The following is a 17437-nucleotide window of genomic DNA, read 5'->3' as shown; positions in this document are numbered from 1 at the left end:
TCTCTGAGGCCATATAAATAAGGCTCATGTGATGCAGTCATTGTACTCGGTTACAAACGCGACAATGGGAATGTCAAAGGAACTCAGAAAGAACAGATCCTAAAAAAACGAATCATTGACTTGAACAAGTCAGGAAAGTCACTTGGAGCCATTTCAAAGCAGCTTAATTTCCCAAGAGCAACTGTGCAGAAAATTCTTCGTAAGTATAAAGTGCATCCCACACTTTTGTCACTGCCACGATCAGGAACAAAACTCAAGCTATCACCTGCTGCTGAGAAAAAATTGCTCAGGATGATCAGGACTCAACCGACGACCACCGAAAAGCAGGTCAGCAATGAATTGGAAGCTTCTGGAACACAGGTGTCAGTGTCCACAGTCAAGTGCATTCTGCATCACCATGGACTGAGAGGCTGCCATGCAAAAAGGAAGCCCTTGCTCCAAGACTGACACCTTAAGGCTCGTCTAAAGTTTTCTGCTGATCACACATGGACAAAGATAAGACCTTCTGGAGGAAAGTTCTGTGGTTACATGAAACAAAAAATAAGCTGTTTGACCACAATACCCAGCTATATGTTCGGAGGAGAAAAGGCGGGGCCTTTAATCCCAGGAACACCGTTCCTACAGTCAAGCATGGTGGTGGTAGTTTTATGCTCTGGGCCTGTTTTGCTGCGAATGGAAATGGTGCTTTACAGAGTAAATAGACAATGAAACAGGAGGATTACCAGTACCTCTAAATTCTTCAGGACAACCTAAAATCGTCACCCTCGAGGTTGGGTCTTGGGCGCAGTTGGTTGTTCCAATAGGACAATGACCCCAAACAAAGTCCTGACTTTAAACCCCATGGAGAACATGTGGACAATGCTAAGGAAAAAAGTCCATGTCAGAAAACCTACAAATTCAGCTGAACTGCACCAATTTTGTCAAGACGAGTACTCAAAATTTCAACCAGAAGCTTGCCAGAAGCTTCTGGATGGCTACCAAAAGCACCTTAGTGCACTGAAACTTGCCAAGGAACATGTAACCAAATATTAACATTGCATTATGAATACTTTTGACCCAGCAGATTTGGTCACATTTTCAGTAGACCCATAATAAATTCATAAAGGAACCAAACTTCGTGAATGTTTTTTGTGACAAACAAGTATGTGCTCCAATCACTCTATCACAAAAAAAAAGAGTACAAGTGTTGTAGAGATTATTGGAAACCCAAGACAGCCATGACATTATGTTCTTTACAAGTGTATGTACATTTTTGAACTATGACTGTATGTCTAAATTAATTTAGATGTGAGTTAAATAGTATTAAAATTGTTTCAAACAAATAAAAAATGCATCAAATTCTTAAGACCAAGCCCCCTTCAAGCTACATCACCTGTACCAATTGTTTCCACCCCACTTCTGAAATCAAAATATTCTCCTTATGTACCATAACTTCAGGTCTATAAGCCGCTACTTTTTTCCCACGCTTTGAACAATGCTTCGGCTAATTTCTGGATTTTTTCCGTGTCAGAAATTTGTCATGCCGGCAAAAAATTTACCCTAGTCACATCAAACCAATGAAATTGCCGGACGGGTCATGGTGGACCAATGAAATTGTTCACATTAAATGAAGATCACTCATACAATCTTTCAGTCAGCCATCTAGTGCATTATGCACTTACCCTTATCATGGAGAAGACGCTATGAAATTCACATGACATAACCTTGAAGCTAATCACTGATCAAAAAAAATCAAACGACTACCACATGGAGCAGAAATCCACCACCACTAACAGACCCCGAAAGGCCGAACCGCCCACACCGAAGACAACTAAATTAGCAGTTTCAATGTGCAGGAGAATGACTAAGACCACACCTCACTACTGTTACTGTACATCATGTTACTGACACCGTCTTTTGTTGATTTTCTGAATGAACAAAAGTGCCTGTTTATGGAATGGAATGATCTTGATTGTCATTGCACAAGTACAACAATCTTTTGTTTTTAGCACAAACCCCTTCAAAATTAGACAATCATACATTGTACAGGTTTACAGAACAGGAATGCTGATTGGTCACCATTGAATTTCATGTTTCAATGTATACACCTGCGGCTTATACGCGTGTATAAGCCGTGTGTTATGTACAAAATACAATTTGGCCATAAATTAGGTGATTGCAGTTGACAGTTTGGTGCACTCTGAAGCCCAGACATTGTGGTAAATTTAGTCATGATAAAAGCAGTGAAACAATCAAAGGGGCAGAGTGGCTCAGTAAGTAGAGCAGCCATCCTGGTTCAATTCCAGCACTTTCGTCGCTGTTGTATTTTTAGTCAAGACACTAAACCCACCTTGCTCCCAGTGCCCAACACATGGGTATAAATGTAGCTTACCACCACCATTCTGGACTTTATGGGTTTCCCAATGCAAAGCGCTATGAGACAATTAGAAAAAAGCACTACCCTGTATAAATCTAAATCATTCATTCATTCATAATATTTTTTTTACTATTTTTAATAGTCATCCGGTGTGTCTTTTAGGGACAACTATACGCTGCAGATAAACCCGAACTCAGGTTTATGTAATGAGGACCACCTGACCTACTTTAAGTGCATTGGCCGTGTGGCAGGCATGGCTGTGTTTCATGGTAAACTGCTTGATGGTGAGACATCTTCACTCTGTACATTCAGAGTATTTTGTGTGTTATTGATATACAGTAAACAATGTACTGTAGATTAAAATGAGGATTCTATGGATTCTGACCTTACTCATTTTACACCAAGCTTTCTTCATCCGACCTTTCTACAAGATGATGCTGCAGAAACCCATCACCCTCCAGGACATGGAATCTGTCGTAAGTGTCCTATTATACTATATACACTGAGAACGGAAAAATATGTATGAAAAATGTGCTCTATTTTGTTAGCAAAAATTAGATTTTATTATTCAAATAAGAAAACATATTTTGTATGATACATCGCTATTTCTTCCAACAAGACCACAAAGGTATGAGCTCACGATCACATAAATTGTGTGTACTCTCTCCCAACCGAATAGACTAAAGCAGTGTTTGTTTGTTTTTTGAGCCAAGGCACATTTTTTTCATTGAAAAAATTCTGAGACACACCACAAGAAGAAATCATTAAAAAACGAAACTCAGTAGCTGATACCTACAATAAAAAGTCGTTCTCGTAATTGTTGGATATGGCTTTAAACAACAACTAAGCATGTCTCACCATAGCTTTTGTCTTAAAATAGGTGTACTGTCACATCACGCCTTGAATTATCTTATGTTTTTTGTTGTTGTTCTGTGTGTAGTGTTTTAGTCCTTGTCTTGCGCTCCTATTTTGGTGTTTTTCCACGTTTTGTTGGTGTTTTCCTGTTGCAGTTTCATGTCTTCCTTGAGAGCTATTCTCCACACCTGCTTCGTTTTTGCAATCAAGACTATTTCAGCTGTGCGGACGCTTTTCTTCTTTGTGGGGACATTGTCGATTGTCATGTCATGTTCGGATGTGCTTTGTGGACGCCGTCTCTGCTCCACACGCTGTTAGTCTTTGCTGTCGTCCAGCATTTGGTGTTTTGTTTACTTTGCAGCCAGTTCAGTTTTAGTTTAGTTTTGAATTGCCATGCTTAAGCTTCAATGCCTTTATTTAGGGGCACTCACTTTTGGTCTGTTTTTGGTTTAAGCATTAGATACTTCTTTACCTGCACGCTGCCTCCTGTTCCTGACATCTACAAAGCAATTAGCTCCATGCTGTCACCTACTGATATGGAAGAGTATAACATGGCTACTCTGCCGAGCTCTAGACAATACAGACACTCAACAACGGCACATTATTTACAGATTACAATTACTTGTGTGCAAAAAATATTTTTAACCCAATTAGGTGAAATTACATAATCTCCCACGGCACATCAGACTGTATGTCACAGCACACTAATGTGCCGCGGCACAGTGATTGAAAAACACTGGACTAAAGAACTGTGAGAGCTGAGAGTCATATTCTGAATTTGGTCATATAATTTAATAAATATTCATTATATCTAATGGGTTATCCATTCATTATATATATTGGTTCTTTCTGTTTTTACAATTTATTGACAGTATTAATTTACTTGATTTATTATTTAATTATTTTTGTTTAATTGTACCTCAACTGAAGAGTGTCCCAACTTCAGAGTGTTTTGAGATAATCGCTGTCCCTCGGCTAATTTTTATGGTTTAAGTTGCAAGCAAAAATGTGGGTTATAAGCATCCCTGCCATTAGTTGACATGGCAAATGTCACAGTGAATCCCGTAAGATGCGACCAATTAATTAGGTCTTACCGCTAGTATTAGCTTATAGCTAGAGATGGACACATTTTTGTTTTCCAACCAATGGAAGGAGGAGAGTGAGTGTGAAAGACAGAAGTGGATGATAGTCACCAAATTTAAAAAAAGAAATAATCAAAAACACAAACAACCAAATGGACGTTTATCATGAAAATATAAAGAAGGTGTTGATAGTGTGTTTGACAGAGAAGCAGCTGGAAAGAGATAATGTAGAAGTCCACTCTCCAATTATGATTATATTACTTAATGAAACTATTGTACTTATAGTCCTACATTGTATTGTATTGTATTGTTTTCATACAATATTTCTTATCAAAACACATGCTATATGTTAAAATTGTGATATTTTGGGGGGTTAAGCACCAATGAATGATATCAATTCATTTCAATCGGAAATGCTGATTTAATGTGCAAGTGTTTTAAGTCAAGAGCTCAGTCACAAAACCAATTGTGAGTTGAGGTACTAGTGTATTTCAAAAATGGTCCAAGGTCACCTTTGTGACTCTTTTATTGTCTTTCAGGATAGTGAATATTTTAATTCACTGAAGTGGATTTTGGAGAATGATCCGACTGACCTGGATATGATGTTCAGCATTGATGAGGAGCTCTTTGGACAGGTTGGTTCCATATGATACTTTTGCTTCATTAGCATCTTATCATGCCTTACTGTCACTCATGTATGAGCCTTTTTGCCCTTTTAGACTCACCAGCATGAGCTGAAGCCCAACGGTGAAGATATTGTGGTCACTAACGAAAACAAGAATGAATATATCGAGTAAGAAACTGGAAATACTGTAATCTCTAGTCAAAATCTTAGAACTGTTTGCTGTTAAATTGTACATTTTCCCCACTTTGTTTTTGACAGCCTGGTGATACAGTGGCGCTTTGTAAACCGGATACAGAAGCAGATGACTGCCTTTAAGGATGTAACTACATTTGTTAATTGGCAGAATATGACGGAAGTATTATTCAACGTGCAAGTTACATTTTCTATGGCTGCTTTATTTTTAGGGTTTCTTTGAGTTGATCCCTCCAGATGTAATCAAGATCTTTGACGAGAATGAGCTTGAGGTAAGTTTTCTATCCATGTGTGGCTCTGGAATCAAACACGCAATGATCAATCAGATCCACTCCTCTCTCCAAAGCTGCTGATGTGTGGTCTGGGAGATGTGGACGTGAACGACTGGAAAGCAAACACAAAGTACAAGAGTGGCTACAACTCCAACCACGTCGTTATCCAATGGTTTTGGAGAGTAAGAGACGTTCCATGCCCGAAGCCACTAAGCTCTGAGCCGCAGACTTTTTGCTTCCTTCTTTTAGCTTTAACAGCTTTTTTATGTTAACGGAATTCTAGATAGGAAGAACCTACCGACCAAAATTCCATAACAACTACTATAAGACAATATCCTGTAATATAATAACAATAATAAGATCTCTGTACTGTTCTAGTTATCTTTTGACCTTCTATCTATGTGTATATCATAGGCAGTACTGCTGATGGATGCAGAAAAACGAATTAGGCTCATGCAGTTTGTGACTGGAACCTCCAGAGTCCCAATGAATGGCTTTGCAGAACTCTACGGTGAGACATTGTACTGCTTCAAATGTTTGATGTCTTGTTTGTTGGATACAACTGTAATTAGACGTTCATGTTTGTCTGCTATTTAATGATATTTCCAGGATCTAATGGGCCACAGCTGTTCACCATTGAATTGTGGGGAACGTGTGACAAACTGCCCCGAGCCCACACATGGTAAGCAAGCCGTGTCTTACATTTTACTTTATGTCAGCTCGGCATTCCATTTAACAAGGGATGGGCATAACACAGTTGGTTTGGGTGTTTTTCTATAAAGTTCCTTATTTCTAGTTTTTTTAATTGTTTAATTAAAATGCTCTTTTCAACTGACAGCAAATGTACACTTTTCCAAAAAACTTAGCTACTTTTTGAAACCTACAAAAACACTTGGGCAGGATTTTATTACCTCAGTTGACATGTATTCTTCCACGCAGCTGTTATCTACCCTTCCTGTGCAATCTGATTTGACTAGATTCTTTAGACAGAAAACTAGTTGAAAATCACTCTGTGGCTCTTTCTGCTAGTTTTAGCTGAATTAGGCCCTTTATATAACCCTAACTACTTTCTTTATTGACTACAAATAATGGTACTAATGTGGATATCGATACTGAAATATCAATATCAGATCTTTAGGCTCTATCAATTGTCAAATCAATATATTGATACTTGGTATACTTAGGTTATTTGAGACAATTTATATTAACAACAAACAGTGTAAAGTAACTAAATAATTGAGATCGTGTTTAAATGAAACACGTTTGGTGGGAACTGGTTTTCCTTCCGCCTAGGTAAGTACATAGGGCAGCGGCACCTTGTGTTGTGCTTCGTCATTCAGTCTGTCATTTGTTTATTTATGAAAATTACTGGCAATTAAAATTATTCACTCAGTACTATAGAACAGGAAGTGTATGTCTACTTTTATTATAGTCGTTTTGGAGCCATTACATAGAGAGTTGAATAAAATATAACACATTCAGTGCAGAGTCATGCCATCATTTGTAAACAACATCAACTAAGACTGATCCTTCTGAATCACATTAAATCTCTCTATTCTGTCCTTCAATAATTTTTTTGCTGCAAATTTAGTGTGTTCCAGGTGTTCTTAACCTTTTTGACCGCTGGGGCCAACTTTTCCACTCCAGAGGGATAGAGGCCCACTTAAATATTAACAGTGAATTAGTAATCTCACTCTTAATGTTAATCTTATTCAATAATTATATCTAACCTATGTACAGTTAAATAGGATCAACCTTGTCAATTGATAAGAAACCATGTGTTAATCATAAAGATTATTATCATGGCTTAGGTCAGATAATTACCAAAACAAATATTAATCAAATATATTGTCAAAGAAAGGACTCATAAAAACTGATGAAAAATGAATTGTGAATACTATAATGCAGTGCTAAAATTAAATAATTCTGACTAAATATATAAAAATGTGTTTCTTTAATAAACTGTCAATTAAATTGAAGTGCGAATGAAAATACAGTTTCACCTCTTCAAAGGTTTTGCACCTAAGAAACCTCGGTATGACCTAAGCTCTGGACTTCTATGTGTTTATTATTGCCACAAGTGGTGAAAATTTGTATTACAATTGAGTACCGCTGCGCCTCATACGGACCACAGTTAAAGGAGCCTAATGTAGTAATGTGGCCAGAAATGGTGCTGCAATCACGTTCAAAATTCTATAGTCCCCTCCCATTCTCCATGACTGAGGAGGCCAGATACCAGATCTGAATCCTACTCCAAGGAACTTCAAATGGCAATCGCTGAGTCCTACGCTGTAGGTTTCTCTCGTTTATGCTTCTTGCAAGATGGTTTACTAAGTAGTTATGCCACATTTTACTGATGTCGATTAGCCAAATGTATTTGTAAAGTTACGCAGCATAGGCATGTATCGCATAGGCCTACTTTGATGGCAAGCCAAAGCCAACAGTAAAATTACTGCCACATTTCGTTGAGCATAACTCCATGTTGCATCCAACCTGACACATTGCATTCTCTACCATGTACGCACATCACCATCTTTCAGTGCAGAGTGCAATTCTATGAGCCAACCCATGTAATGTATAAACCACGTTACGCATAAATCATAAAGCCTACTACCATACAAAGTAGAAAATAATTACATGTAAGGCATTATATTGTGCCAAGCAACCACACTCCATTTGTTTTTGATGCACATACAGTACCAGAAACCGCAATTAGCCGTGCTAATGTTGGAACGCATTTCCTCAGTGTATCAGCATATTGAGAAGGAAATAGGCACTGACACTACCCATATCCACATACGTTTTAGTTGTCGAAAATATATTTTGCCTTGTCAGTTGGATGACACGTCGACATACAGGCTAACAGGCATATATATATATAAATATATATATATATATAAATATATATATATATAATATCCCGTTAGCCTACATGTCGATGTGTCATTGACTCGGCTAGCATGCTAAGCATTTGCTGCACAAACATACTATCTTTGTTAGACAAGATCATATTGGGCAATAAAGTTTACATAAGAAGAAAACGTAAATACCTTACTTACCTATTAAGCAGAAAATTAGCAAGTCTTCTTCGCCTTCAATCGTCTCCATCTTTCAAAGGCATCTCTGGTACGAATTCTTGTTTTGTTCCTGGCTTTGTCATGAATAAGTTGAGAATCGTAACAAGGCCTTTTAGAATTACCAAAGTCTGTCATGTTTCGTAACTTTACCAGTGGCAGTAGCTCAACGAACGTGGCGGTGCGTAAATGGCAACCTGGATGTGACACACTCACAGACTTTGTCATTAGTCCAACTGGGTAAGCGAGGCATTGAAATTAAAATAATAAAAAGATTTCGGGGATATAAATACAAATTTTTGAATTAGTGTATCCCGGCTGAACTACTGTTTTCAGCTATTAAGGTATTGAAAAGAACATGATTCATTAATGCCTCTTGACATTGAATTATTAAATATGGCACATTTTAGGAACAGACATTTTTTTGGTCGCGTTTTTTTTACACACTTTTTCAATACTTAATAGTTATGAGGGTTTTCCTTGCTTAAACAGTTTAGGTTAGAGGCGTACAAGATGCAGCCATTAGGCCATTTTCGCATCCCGTTTTGTATTGGTTCTCGGAATGTTTTTATTAGATTACATTAGATTGGATAAAACATACAGTAGGGCAAAAAAGTATTTAGTCAGCCACCGATTGTGCAAGTTCTCCCTCTTAAAATGATGACAGAGGTCTGTAATTTTCATCATAGGTACACTTCAACTGTGAGAGACAGAATGTGAAAAAAAATTCAGGAATTCACATTGTAGGAATTTTAAATAATTTATTTGTAAATTGTGGTAGAAAATAAGTATTTGGTCACTTCAAGCAAGGAACATCTCTGGCTCTCACAGACCTGTAAGTTCTTCTTTAAGAAGCTCTTCTGTCCTCCACTCGTTACCTGTATTAATGGAACCTGTTTGAACTCGTTATCCTTATAAAATACACCTGTCCACAGCCTCAAACAGTCAGACTCCAAACTCCACTATGGCCAAGACCAAAGAGCTGTCGAAGGACACTAGGAAAAGAATTGTAGACCTGCACTAGACTGGGAAGAGTGAATCTACAATAGGCAAGCAACTTGGTGTGAAAAAATCAACTGTGGGAGCAATTATCAGAAAATGGAAGACATACAAGACCACTGATAATCTCCCTATATCTGGGGCTCCACGCAAGATCTCATCCCGTGGGGCCAAAATGATCATGAGAACGGTGAGCAAAAATCCTAGAACCACACGGGGGGGACCTGGTGAATGACCTGCAGAGAGCTGGGACCAAAGTAAAAAAGGTTACCATCAGTAACACACTACGCCGACAGGGAATCAAATCCTGCAGTGCCAGACGTGTCCCTTTGCTTAAGCAAGTGCACGTCCAGGCCCGTCTGAAGTTTGCCAGAGAGCACATGGATGATACAGCAGAGGATTGGGAGAATGTCATGTGGTCAAATGAAACCAAAATGCAACTTTTTTATTATAAACTCAACTCGTTGTGTTTGGAGGAAGAAGAATACTGAGTTGCATCCCAAGAACACCATCCCTACTGTGAAGCATGGGGGTGGAAACATGCTTTGGGGCTGTTTTCTGCTAAGGGAACAGGACGACTGATCCGTGTTAAGGAAAGAATAAATGGGGCCATGTATCGTGAGATTTTGAGCCAAAACCTCCTTCCATCAGTGAGAGCTTTTAAAATGAAACGTGGCTGGGTCTTCCAGCATGACAATGATCCCAAACACACCGCCTGGGCAACGAAGTAGTGGCTCCGTAAGAAGCATTTTAAAGTCCTGGAGTGGCCTAGCCAGTCTCCAGACCTCAACCCCATAGAGAATCTGTGGAGGAAGTTGAAAGTCTGTGTTGCTCGGCGACAGCCCCAAAACATCACTGCTCTCGAGAAGATCTGCATAGAGGAATGGGCCAAAATACCAGCTACTGTGTGTGCAAACCTGGTAAAGTCCTATAGTAATCGTTTGACCTCTGTTATTGCCAGCAAAGGTTATATTACAAAGTATTGAGTTGAATTTTTGTTATTGACCAAATATTTATTTTCCACTATAATTTACAAATAAATTCTTTAAAATTCCTACAATGTGAATTCCTGGATATTTTTTTTCACATTCTGTCTCTCACAGTTGAAGTGTACCTATGATGAAAATTACAGACCTCTGTCATCATTTTAAGTGGGAGAACTTGCACAATCGGTGGCTGACTAAATACTTATTTGCCCTACTGTATATACCAATGAGTAAAATTATTAGTAACACTGGGCTGTCAAAAATTAACTAATCAAAAAAGCATCACATTAATCATGTATGAACAAAGATCGATCACACTTTTTAATTTGAGGCCAGGTGCTCCTTTACCTTAAAGGGGAACTGCATTTTTTGGGGAAATTTGCACTCACAATCATTATGAGAGACTTAAGTATGGATGTTATTTTTTTTTGCATTGTAAATATTAAATAAATGCAATCAAAAGTTTGCTGACAATGGAGCTTATGGGAGCCAAGCGAATCCGCCTATAAAGCCTTTAAAAACATCCAAACACCTCCATTAAGGTTTTATATACATGATGTAAGTATATATGTAATGTAGTAACGGGCACATGAAAAATAAGATTTTTTTTTACGTACTTTGATCATTTTAAGCATATGCAGAGCATTAATTTCAAAAACATATAGTTTGCTTTTTTTTTTTGCTCTTTTTTTTTTCATCACTGATTGCTTCTCACTGCAGACTTCATGAGAGACAACAAATATACTAAAACGTCACTTACTCTGCAATGTCTGCTGTCATTAGGATGCCAACTGTTAGGATGTTCATATATTCCCATTTAGATGAAGAATGACCATAATACTCACAAAGAACCCCATTTTCATTTACCATGCATTCAAGTAAAACTTTCAGAGCGGAAAACTTCTCCAAGATGTTATTCAATTTGCGATTCGACTCCGAGATTGCCAAAGTGTGAGTCCAAACAACTCTGCCCAACACATCCATTACGACGCGCAGCCTTTGAGCTCCTTCAATGGCTTGCATTATCTTCCAAATTTGTTGATAGGCTAGAGCAATGCTCAATCCAGTCAGCAGATGACCTGTTATCACAGTTACAAAAAGATAGATGAAGGTAGATATCTTCAATGTCTTTGACGGAAAAAACTGACAGGCACACGACTCGCTTTTCTGCCAACAGTCCCTCTTATATCCAACATTAAACATCGTGTCAGGACAGGCAGGTTCCCCAAACCTGTGCTTCCCGCCAGAAGATCTTGTAAATTCAGTTAAGAGACCAGTTTATCAATTCCATGTTTTAGATTTTGAAGGACAATGCAAAAGTGAGGTTCTTAGAAAGTTAAGACAGTACACAAAGACAAACAAGCAAAGCAGTAGAGGTGGGAGAGGGAAGGGAATTAGTTTTTTTGTTTGAAAGTCAAGCAAGAAAAAATATTAGTATATTAAAAAATGCAGTTTATTTACTGTAATGGAGGTGACTAATATTAACTGTGAATGGAGAAAAAAATGCATCCAGAAAGTATTCACGTAGTGGATGTCTTTTAAAAAAGTTTTATATGCGGAATAGCACGACTCCCATTAGTACCATTGTTAGCTGACTTTTACTAGTCAGAATGCATAAAAAGGAAAAATGTTTTCTTGTCATACCGAATGATTGTGAATGATATACTACATTTAAAAAAAGTGCAGTTTCCATTTGAATCCAGGCACTGCCTTTTATTTGTCCAGGCAATCTTTTTTGACATTGTAACAGTTGTTTGGTTACCCCTAGTGGACACTAACTATTTTTTCTCACTTCTCAGTACTGCATTTCCAAAAAGATGTTTCACCAACATTTTGTTGTTTACTTTTCTTTTTTCAAGCTTTAATCGCCTGGACCTTCCACCTTACAAATCCTTTGAGGAATTGAAGGAGAAACTTCACATTGCCATTGAGAACGCACAAGGCTTTGACGGTGTGGATTAGTGAATTAACGGATGGTATTATTTAACCAAGTGCAGCAAAGCAGTGATGAAGTTGTAAAATGAAAAGAAATCACAGCCCTGGGTCCTAATCCTGCCAGTTGTGGCACACATGAAGGACGGACACATACAGTACAGTAGCCCCCAGTTTGATGGTCTCTTTGGGCACTTGTGAAGAGGGGACAACAGTATCTGGAGACGTTTCATCTACGCTGGTGTTCTGAAGTTTACAAATCATGCTCTTTTGATTCTTTAATGAAAATCATCTCATGTCAAATGGCCATGTGGCAAACATCAACTGTGACATCAGAGTTGTATTAATTAGGATCCGTGAACAAAACTGACCTAACCACTGAATTTGACTTACCATTATCTGTCCAATCAGGTTCTATTTTAAACAGAGAGTACTTGGGGATGTTCCGATGAGGTTTTAATGCTGCCCATTCCGATACTGATTATTCATGAGTAAGCTCGGCCGATGCCGATCACATAGCTCTCCAAGTTCCATCATAATGACCAAAATTAAAATACTATAACAAAGTAGGCCTAAGTGTTCATTAAAACAAGGCAGCACTTTTATTTAATATTTTTGGCCACTGTAATATTACGCACAGTTTGAACAGTAACACTGTGTTTGAATATAGGAAAAAAAAGCTCTGTACTTTAATCAAGCAAATATTTGGTTTACTACTAGATGGAGCCAGCATCTAGAATCCCTTCTCTATTACATATAATTGTTTAATCCAAACTAAACTAAGAGTACACAATGACTTGATAAAAGCAAAAACTACTATCTCCTATTTTAGATATTTTTTTTATACTGATATTACCTTTGGTGTCGACACCCCCAATTTATGGATTGATCCGCCCTTACATGTTGTTCCCCTCTGGCTGTGAAAATAAAGACACACCACCAGTTGTTATATTATACTTTCTCTAGACTCGTATTAACCTACCAATTTAATTATATGTTATTAGCTGCTTACACACTTCCATCTAGACCAATTTTAATAAGCACTTATCTCTTGGTATTGTTTTAAGATAGCTTGGCGGTTAGCATAGCGATTAGCATGTTTAGCTTCGTCCTCCAGTTATAATGGTACTCAAGATAACAAGAAATGCGGTTTATTTGCCGCAATCTAGGTGATTCCTATTATCTTAGCGACGCGGCTCCACACTGCCAGTCAGGGGGATCCAAAGGCATTAATCGGCAACGGTATACATATTTGCCATAAAAATCTTCTGATACTGTTTGGTGGCCAATCGATCGGCACATCCTTCGAAAGTACATTTAAATCACTTTGTTTGGTTTAAATATGTGGGCATAATCACAAATGATTTTGATTCAGCTAGTTGTTTTTTAGAAGTCTTGTCCTTTTGATTCACTTTTTTAATCGCGGATGGCCATGATAAATAACTTGGGTCCAGGTGACTGAATCACCGCCCACTTACCTGATGTGGTAAGCCATTCAATTAACAGACATTTATAACATTAGTGCCATGTTATGTAATTTAAATGTAATCCAACATGGAAGCAGTTTTTCTACAAAAAAAAATGGATATCTTAACAGGAAACATGAACTTGTGAGTCAAGTGATTTCTATTAAGTTTTATGTATGCTTTTTACGTGATTCATTCCAGTACAGTATAGCCTCAATTTACGAGCTCTACACTTAATGTATCGCAAATCAACATCACCACGTCCACTTTTTTCCTCCCCTTGGTTGTAAAACAAAGTTATGTCCATCTCTAGATATAACAGGGGTGTCAAACGTACGGCCACAGGTATTATCCGGCCTGCGGGATGAGTTTGCTAAGTACAAAAATGAGCCGAAATCTTTGAATGAAAGAAACTGCTATTCTAAATGTATCCACTAGATGTCATAATAGCAATTATTTGTATCTTTATAGATTATGCTACATATGTAAAAAAAAAAAGGCAAACTTCATAAATAACATCCTTTAATTTGATTTTGATATTTTTTCATCTTGATAGATTGAAAAATAAAACCAATGAGTTGACTGATGAACATTATCACATAATTTATCCAGAAAGTATAAATAACAACAAATAAAGGTAGAATAGTATTAACCGCAACGTGTAAGTGTAAAAAAAACAACATTTTCTGAATATTCTTGTTCTATTTTTAATCAAAGAAAACAATCTAGCTGTGTCTCTAGGCCTAATTTTTCATGCCGTGATTTTACCAGTTCGGCCCACTTGGGAGTAGATTTTTCTCCATGTGGCCCCCGATCTAAAATGAGTTTGACACCCCTGAGATATAAGCTACAGCTAGCAAGTAAGATCAGATTGTTGTGTAGATCTTTCAAGGTTCACTGTGACATTTTCTTCGCCAACTAATGGCGGAATGATTTTTTTCTTGCGACTTAAAGCATAATTTGTCGAGAGACCGCTCTTATCTCAAAACACTCTTAAGTTGAGGCAATCTTATGTCGAAGTACCACTGTATTTGGTATTAGACAGTTATCTGGAGAATATGTATGCCTTAAAACAGACAATGCTCGGATTATGTGCAAGTAAAGCCAAGTATGGATTTGAGAAATGTACCAATGCCAGGACCAGTTCAAGGCTCAACTAATATGTTTTGTGTGCAGGTGCAAAGAGGTGATTGTGGAGCTTTTGATGGTGTTACAATACTATGCATCATTTTATACATGTCCATGGTATTAATACATACACACAATTAAACTGATGACATGTTTGATGATATACATGTCATGCAAATATACAAATACTTTTTTTGCATTTAATATTGCACAGATAATATTTTTTTTTTGCTTACACAAGCATTTCCGACAGCCTGACTGAATCCTTTGTGCATACCATTCTACTCCTCAAGGTTAAATAGTTTTGATGGTGTACTGGTACATATTGTCTATTCAGACTGGCTCATCATATCTTGGTAAAAGCATCTTTTTTAGCAACCTTTTCTGAATTGTGTTTACACAAGTCCCATGTTTACTACAGACTTGACAATGGAGGCTGTTTTAAACGTATGCTTTTTACAAAGCCAAGCACTTTCTTCACATCACTAAGTCTTATCTGAACTGTCTTTGCCCATCTGTCACCTGCACACTTCTTAAAATGCTCCTTTAAGAAAACATTTGTATGTTTCAAGTGCACCTGTTGAAATGTTTACATGTTAACACTGCTGAAAGGAAGCACATGCTCTCCCTTCATTTTCTATTTGGATGTACTATCGATATTTACTGTGTTTAATAATGAATAGATCCATCATTCATATCTGAGTAATAACGTTTTGTTACTTTGACATGGAATTATGACACCTGCATTTAGCAAAAATCCATGCTACATCATGCGTATTACAAAAGTTTAAAGAGTGGGATGGCATGTTGTTCAGTATCTGCATTTTGCTGATTGAACAGCAAACTAATAGAAATATATTTGACAAATAAAGGCACGTGGAAACAATGACAACTCTGTTGTGACACTTGCCTTTTAAGTCTGTGGAAATGTAGTTATACTTTTGGCATATGGTTTTAGCCATAGACATCTTATAAGTAGATGCAACACTGGCTGCTGTGACGCGAGAAATTCGGCCGCCACATTGAAGTGGTGATGAAGAGCTATAGCGAGCAGCCTAAACTGACAGTTGACAGGTAGAAAACAAAGATGCTGGGTTGGTGTTAAGCGTTTTCCTGCTCAAATGAGCGGACTGTTGAAAATAGGAATCGGCAGATTACTTTTTACAAGTAAGATCTAACATTAACGTGCTATTGGTTGTATTTTGTGAAAAGGATATAACCACAGAGTTGAGAAGGAGCAATTGATTTTGACATTCAAATATTGAAGAGCTTTGTAGCTCTTCAATATTTGAATGTGAAAATCACAAAGACATTTTCTGGGGGAGGATGACTCCCCCCCTCCAGAGGTTTGGTTTACAAACTTTCAGCCCCAACTACAACAAAATTCACCAGCCACCACTGATTATGATGCATTCTCATTTTAGGTAAAATATAAGACAAAACTTTATTAACAGTATAATTGTAACCAGGAATAAGTCTTCAAGTAACAATATTCAAATACTAACATTGCTGGGTAAGATAGAATTTGGTTTTATTTTAAATCCAGTGAAACAGATTGGTGGTGTTAGCTGATATAAAGACTTTCAGGTGTTTATGTATGTTTATGTTTAAGTATTTGACAGATGCTTTTATCCAAAGCGACATACATAAAAAAATACATATAAAACAATCACTGTAAACATGATCATTTAAGGCAGTGGTCCCCAACCCCCGGGCCGCGGCCCGTTAACGGGCCACAGAAGAATTTTTTGTTAAATTTTTTATTTTTTTTTATTTTTTATTAAATCAACATAAAAAACACAATATACACTTACAATTAGTGCACCAACCACAAAAACCTCAATTTTTCATGACAAAAACGTCCCTTTTTCATGACAAAGAAGGAAAAAAAAAGGCCTTCCACTGTACAAATATTTACTCTTTGCCATCCATATTTGTTTGTTTTTTGTTTTTCAATAAAATTATTTATATATAGTCGTACTATATATATACACCTATATGCAGATTATGTGTTTTGCGTATGTAGGGAATTTTTTAAATATCTAATTAATGAAAGGGCATTTCATATGAAATTTTACCGCAAACATTTTCCTAGGCCCTTCCTGCTTCGTCACTGATTTACATTTAATGGCAAATTTCCCTGAAGACTATCAATGATCCCCGTAGCACCGAACGTTAGTCATATAATGCAAACTTAATGGGTTCTATCACAGATCAAAGTTGACAAGAAGGGATGCTAATTTTGGTTTGAATTAAATATATTGAAATATATTTTTTTTAAAGTATTGGATGGTATTTGCTTGCATGTATAATGTCCGATACGAGCACTTAATTGTGTAAAGTTCACTTACAAAAAGGTATACATGGTAGGCTATAGGCTACTTGGAACTAGCAGCTACACAACAGCTAAGCACACAATAGCACATAAGCGAGACAATACTTTTTAAGTGTCTTTCATTGACAATATTGC

The 17437-nt window shown here is 37.2% G+C and overlaps 1 protein-coding gene across 4 annotated transcripts in view; it reads left to right on the top strand.

Moving 5' to 3' along the window:
• nedd4a (NEDD4 E3 ubiquitin protein ligase a) overlaps positions 1 to 15859 on the top strand; it is a 67187-nt gene extending 51328 nt beyond the window's left edge. For all 4 annotated transcript variants that reach the window (XM_061881763.1, XM_061881754.1, XM_061881745.1 and 1 more), the window contains 10 exons: positions 2519 to 2640; positions 2762 to 2832; positions 4833 to 4928; positions 5013 to 5086; positions 5177 to 5237; positions 5323 to 5382; positions 5457 to 5564; positions 5797 to 5893; positions 5992 to 6064; positions 12301 to 15859. In XM_061881763.1, the coding sequence (XP_061737747.1) occupies positions 2519 to 2640; positions 2762 to 2832; positions 4833 to 4928; positions 5013 to 5086; positions 5177 to 5237; positions 5323 to 5382; positions 5457 to 5564; positions 5797 to 5893; positions 5992 to 6064; positions 12301 to 12403 (865 nt within the window). In that variant the 3' untranslated portion in view covers positions 12404 to 15859. The remainder of the gene's footprint in view (positions 1 to 2518; positions 2641 to 2761; positions 2833 to 4832; positions 4929 to 5012; positions 5087 to 5176; positions 5238 to 5322; positions 5383 to 5456; positions 5565 to 5796; positions 5894 to 5991; positions 6065 to 12300) is intronic.
• Positions 15860 to 17437: the final 1578 nt, after the last annotated feature.

This window comes from Nerophis ophidion, linkage group LG02 (assembly GCF_033978795.1).
Source record: "Nerophis ophidion isolate RoL-2023_Sa linkage group LG02, RoL_Noph_v1.0, whole genome shotgun sequence".
Taxonomy (NCBI): Eukaryota; Metazoa; Chordata; class Actinopteri; order Syngnathiformes; family Syngnathidae; genus Nerophis; species Nerophis ophidion.
Note: the sequence above shows the minus strand (reverse complement) of the source record. Positions and strands in the feature narration are given on the sequence as shown.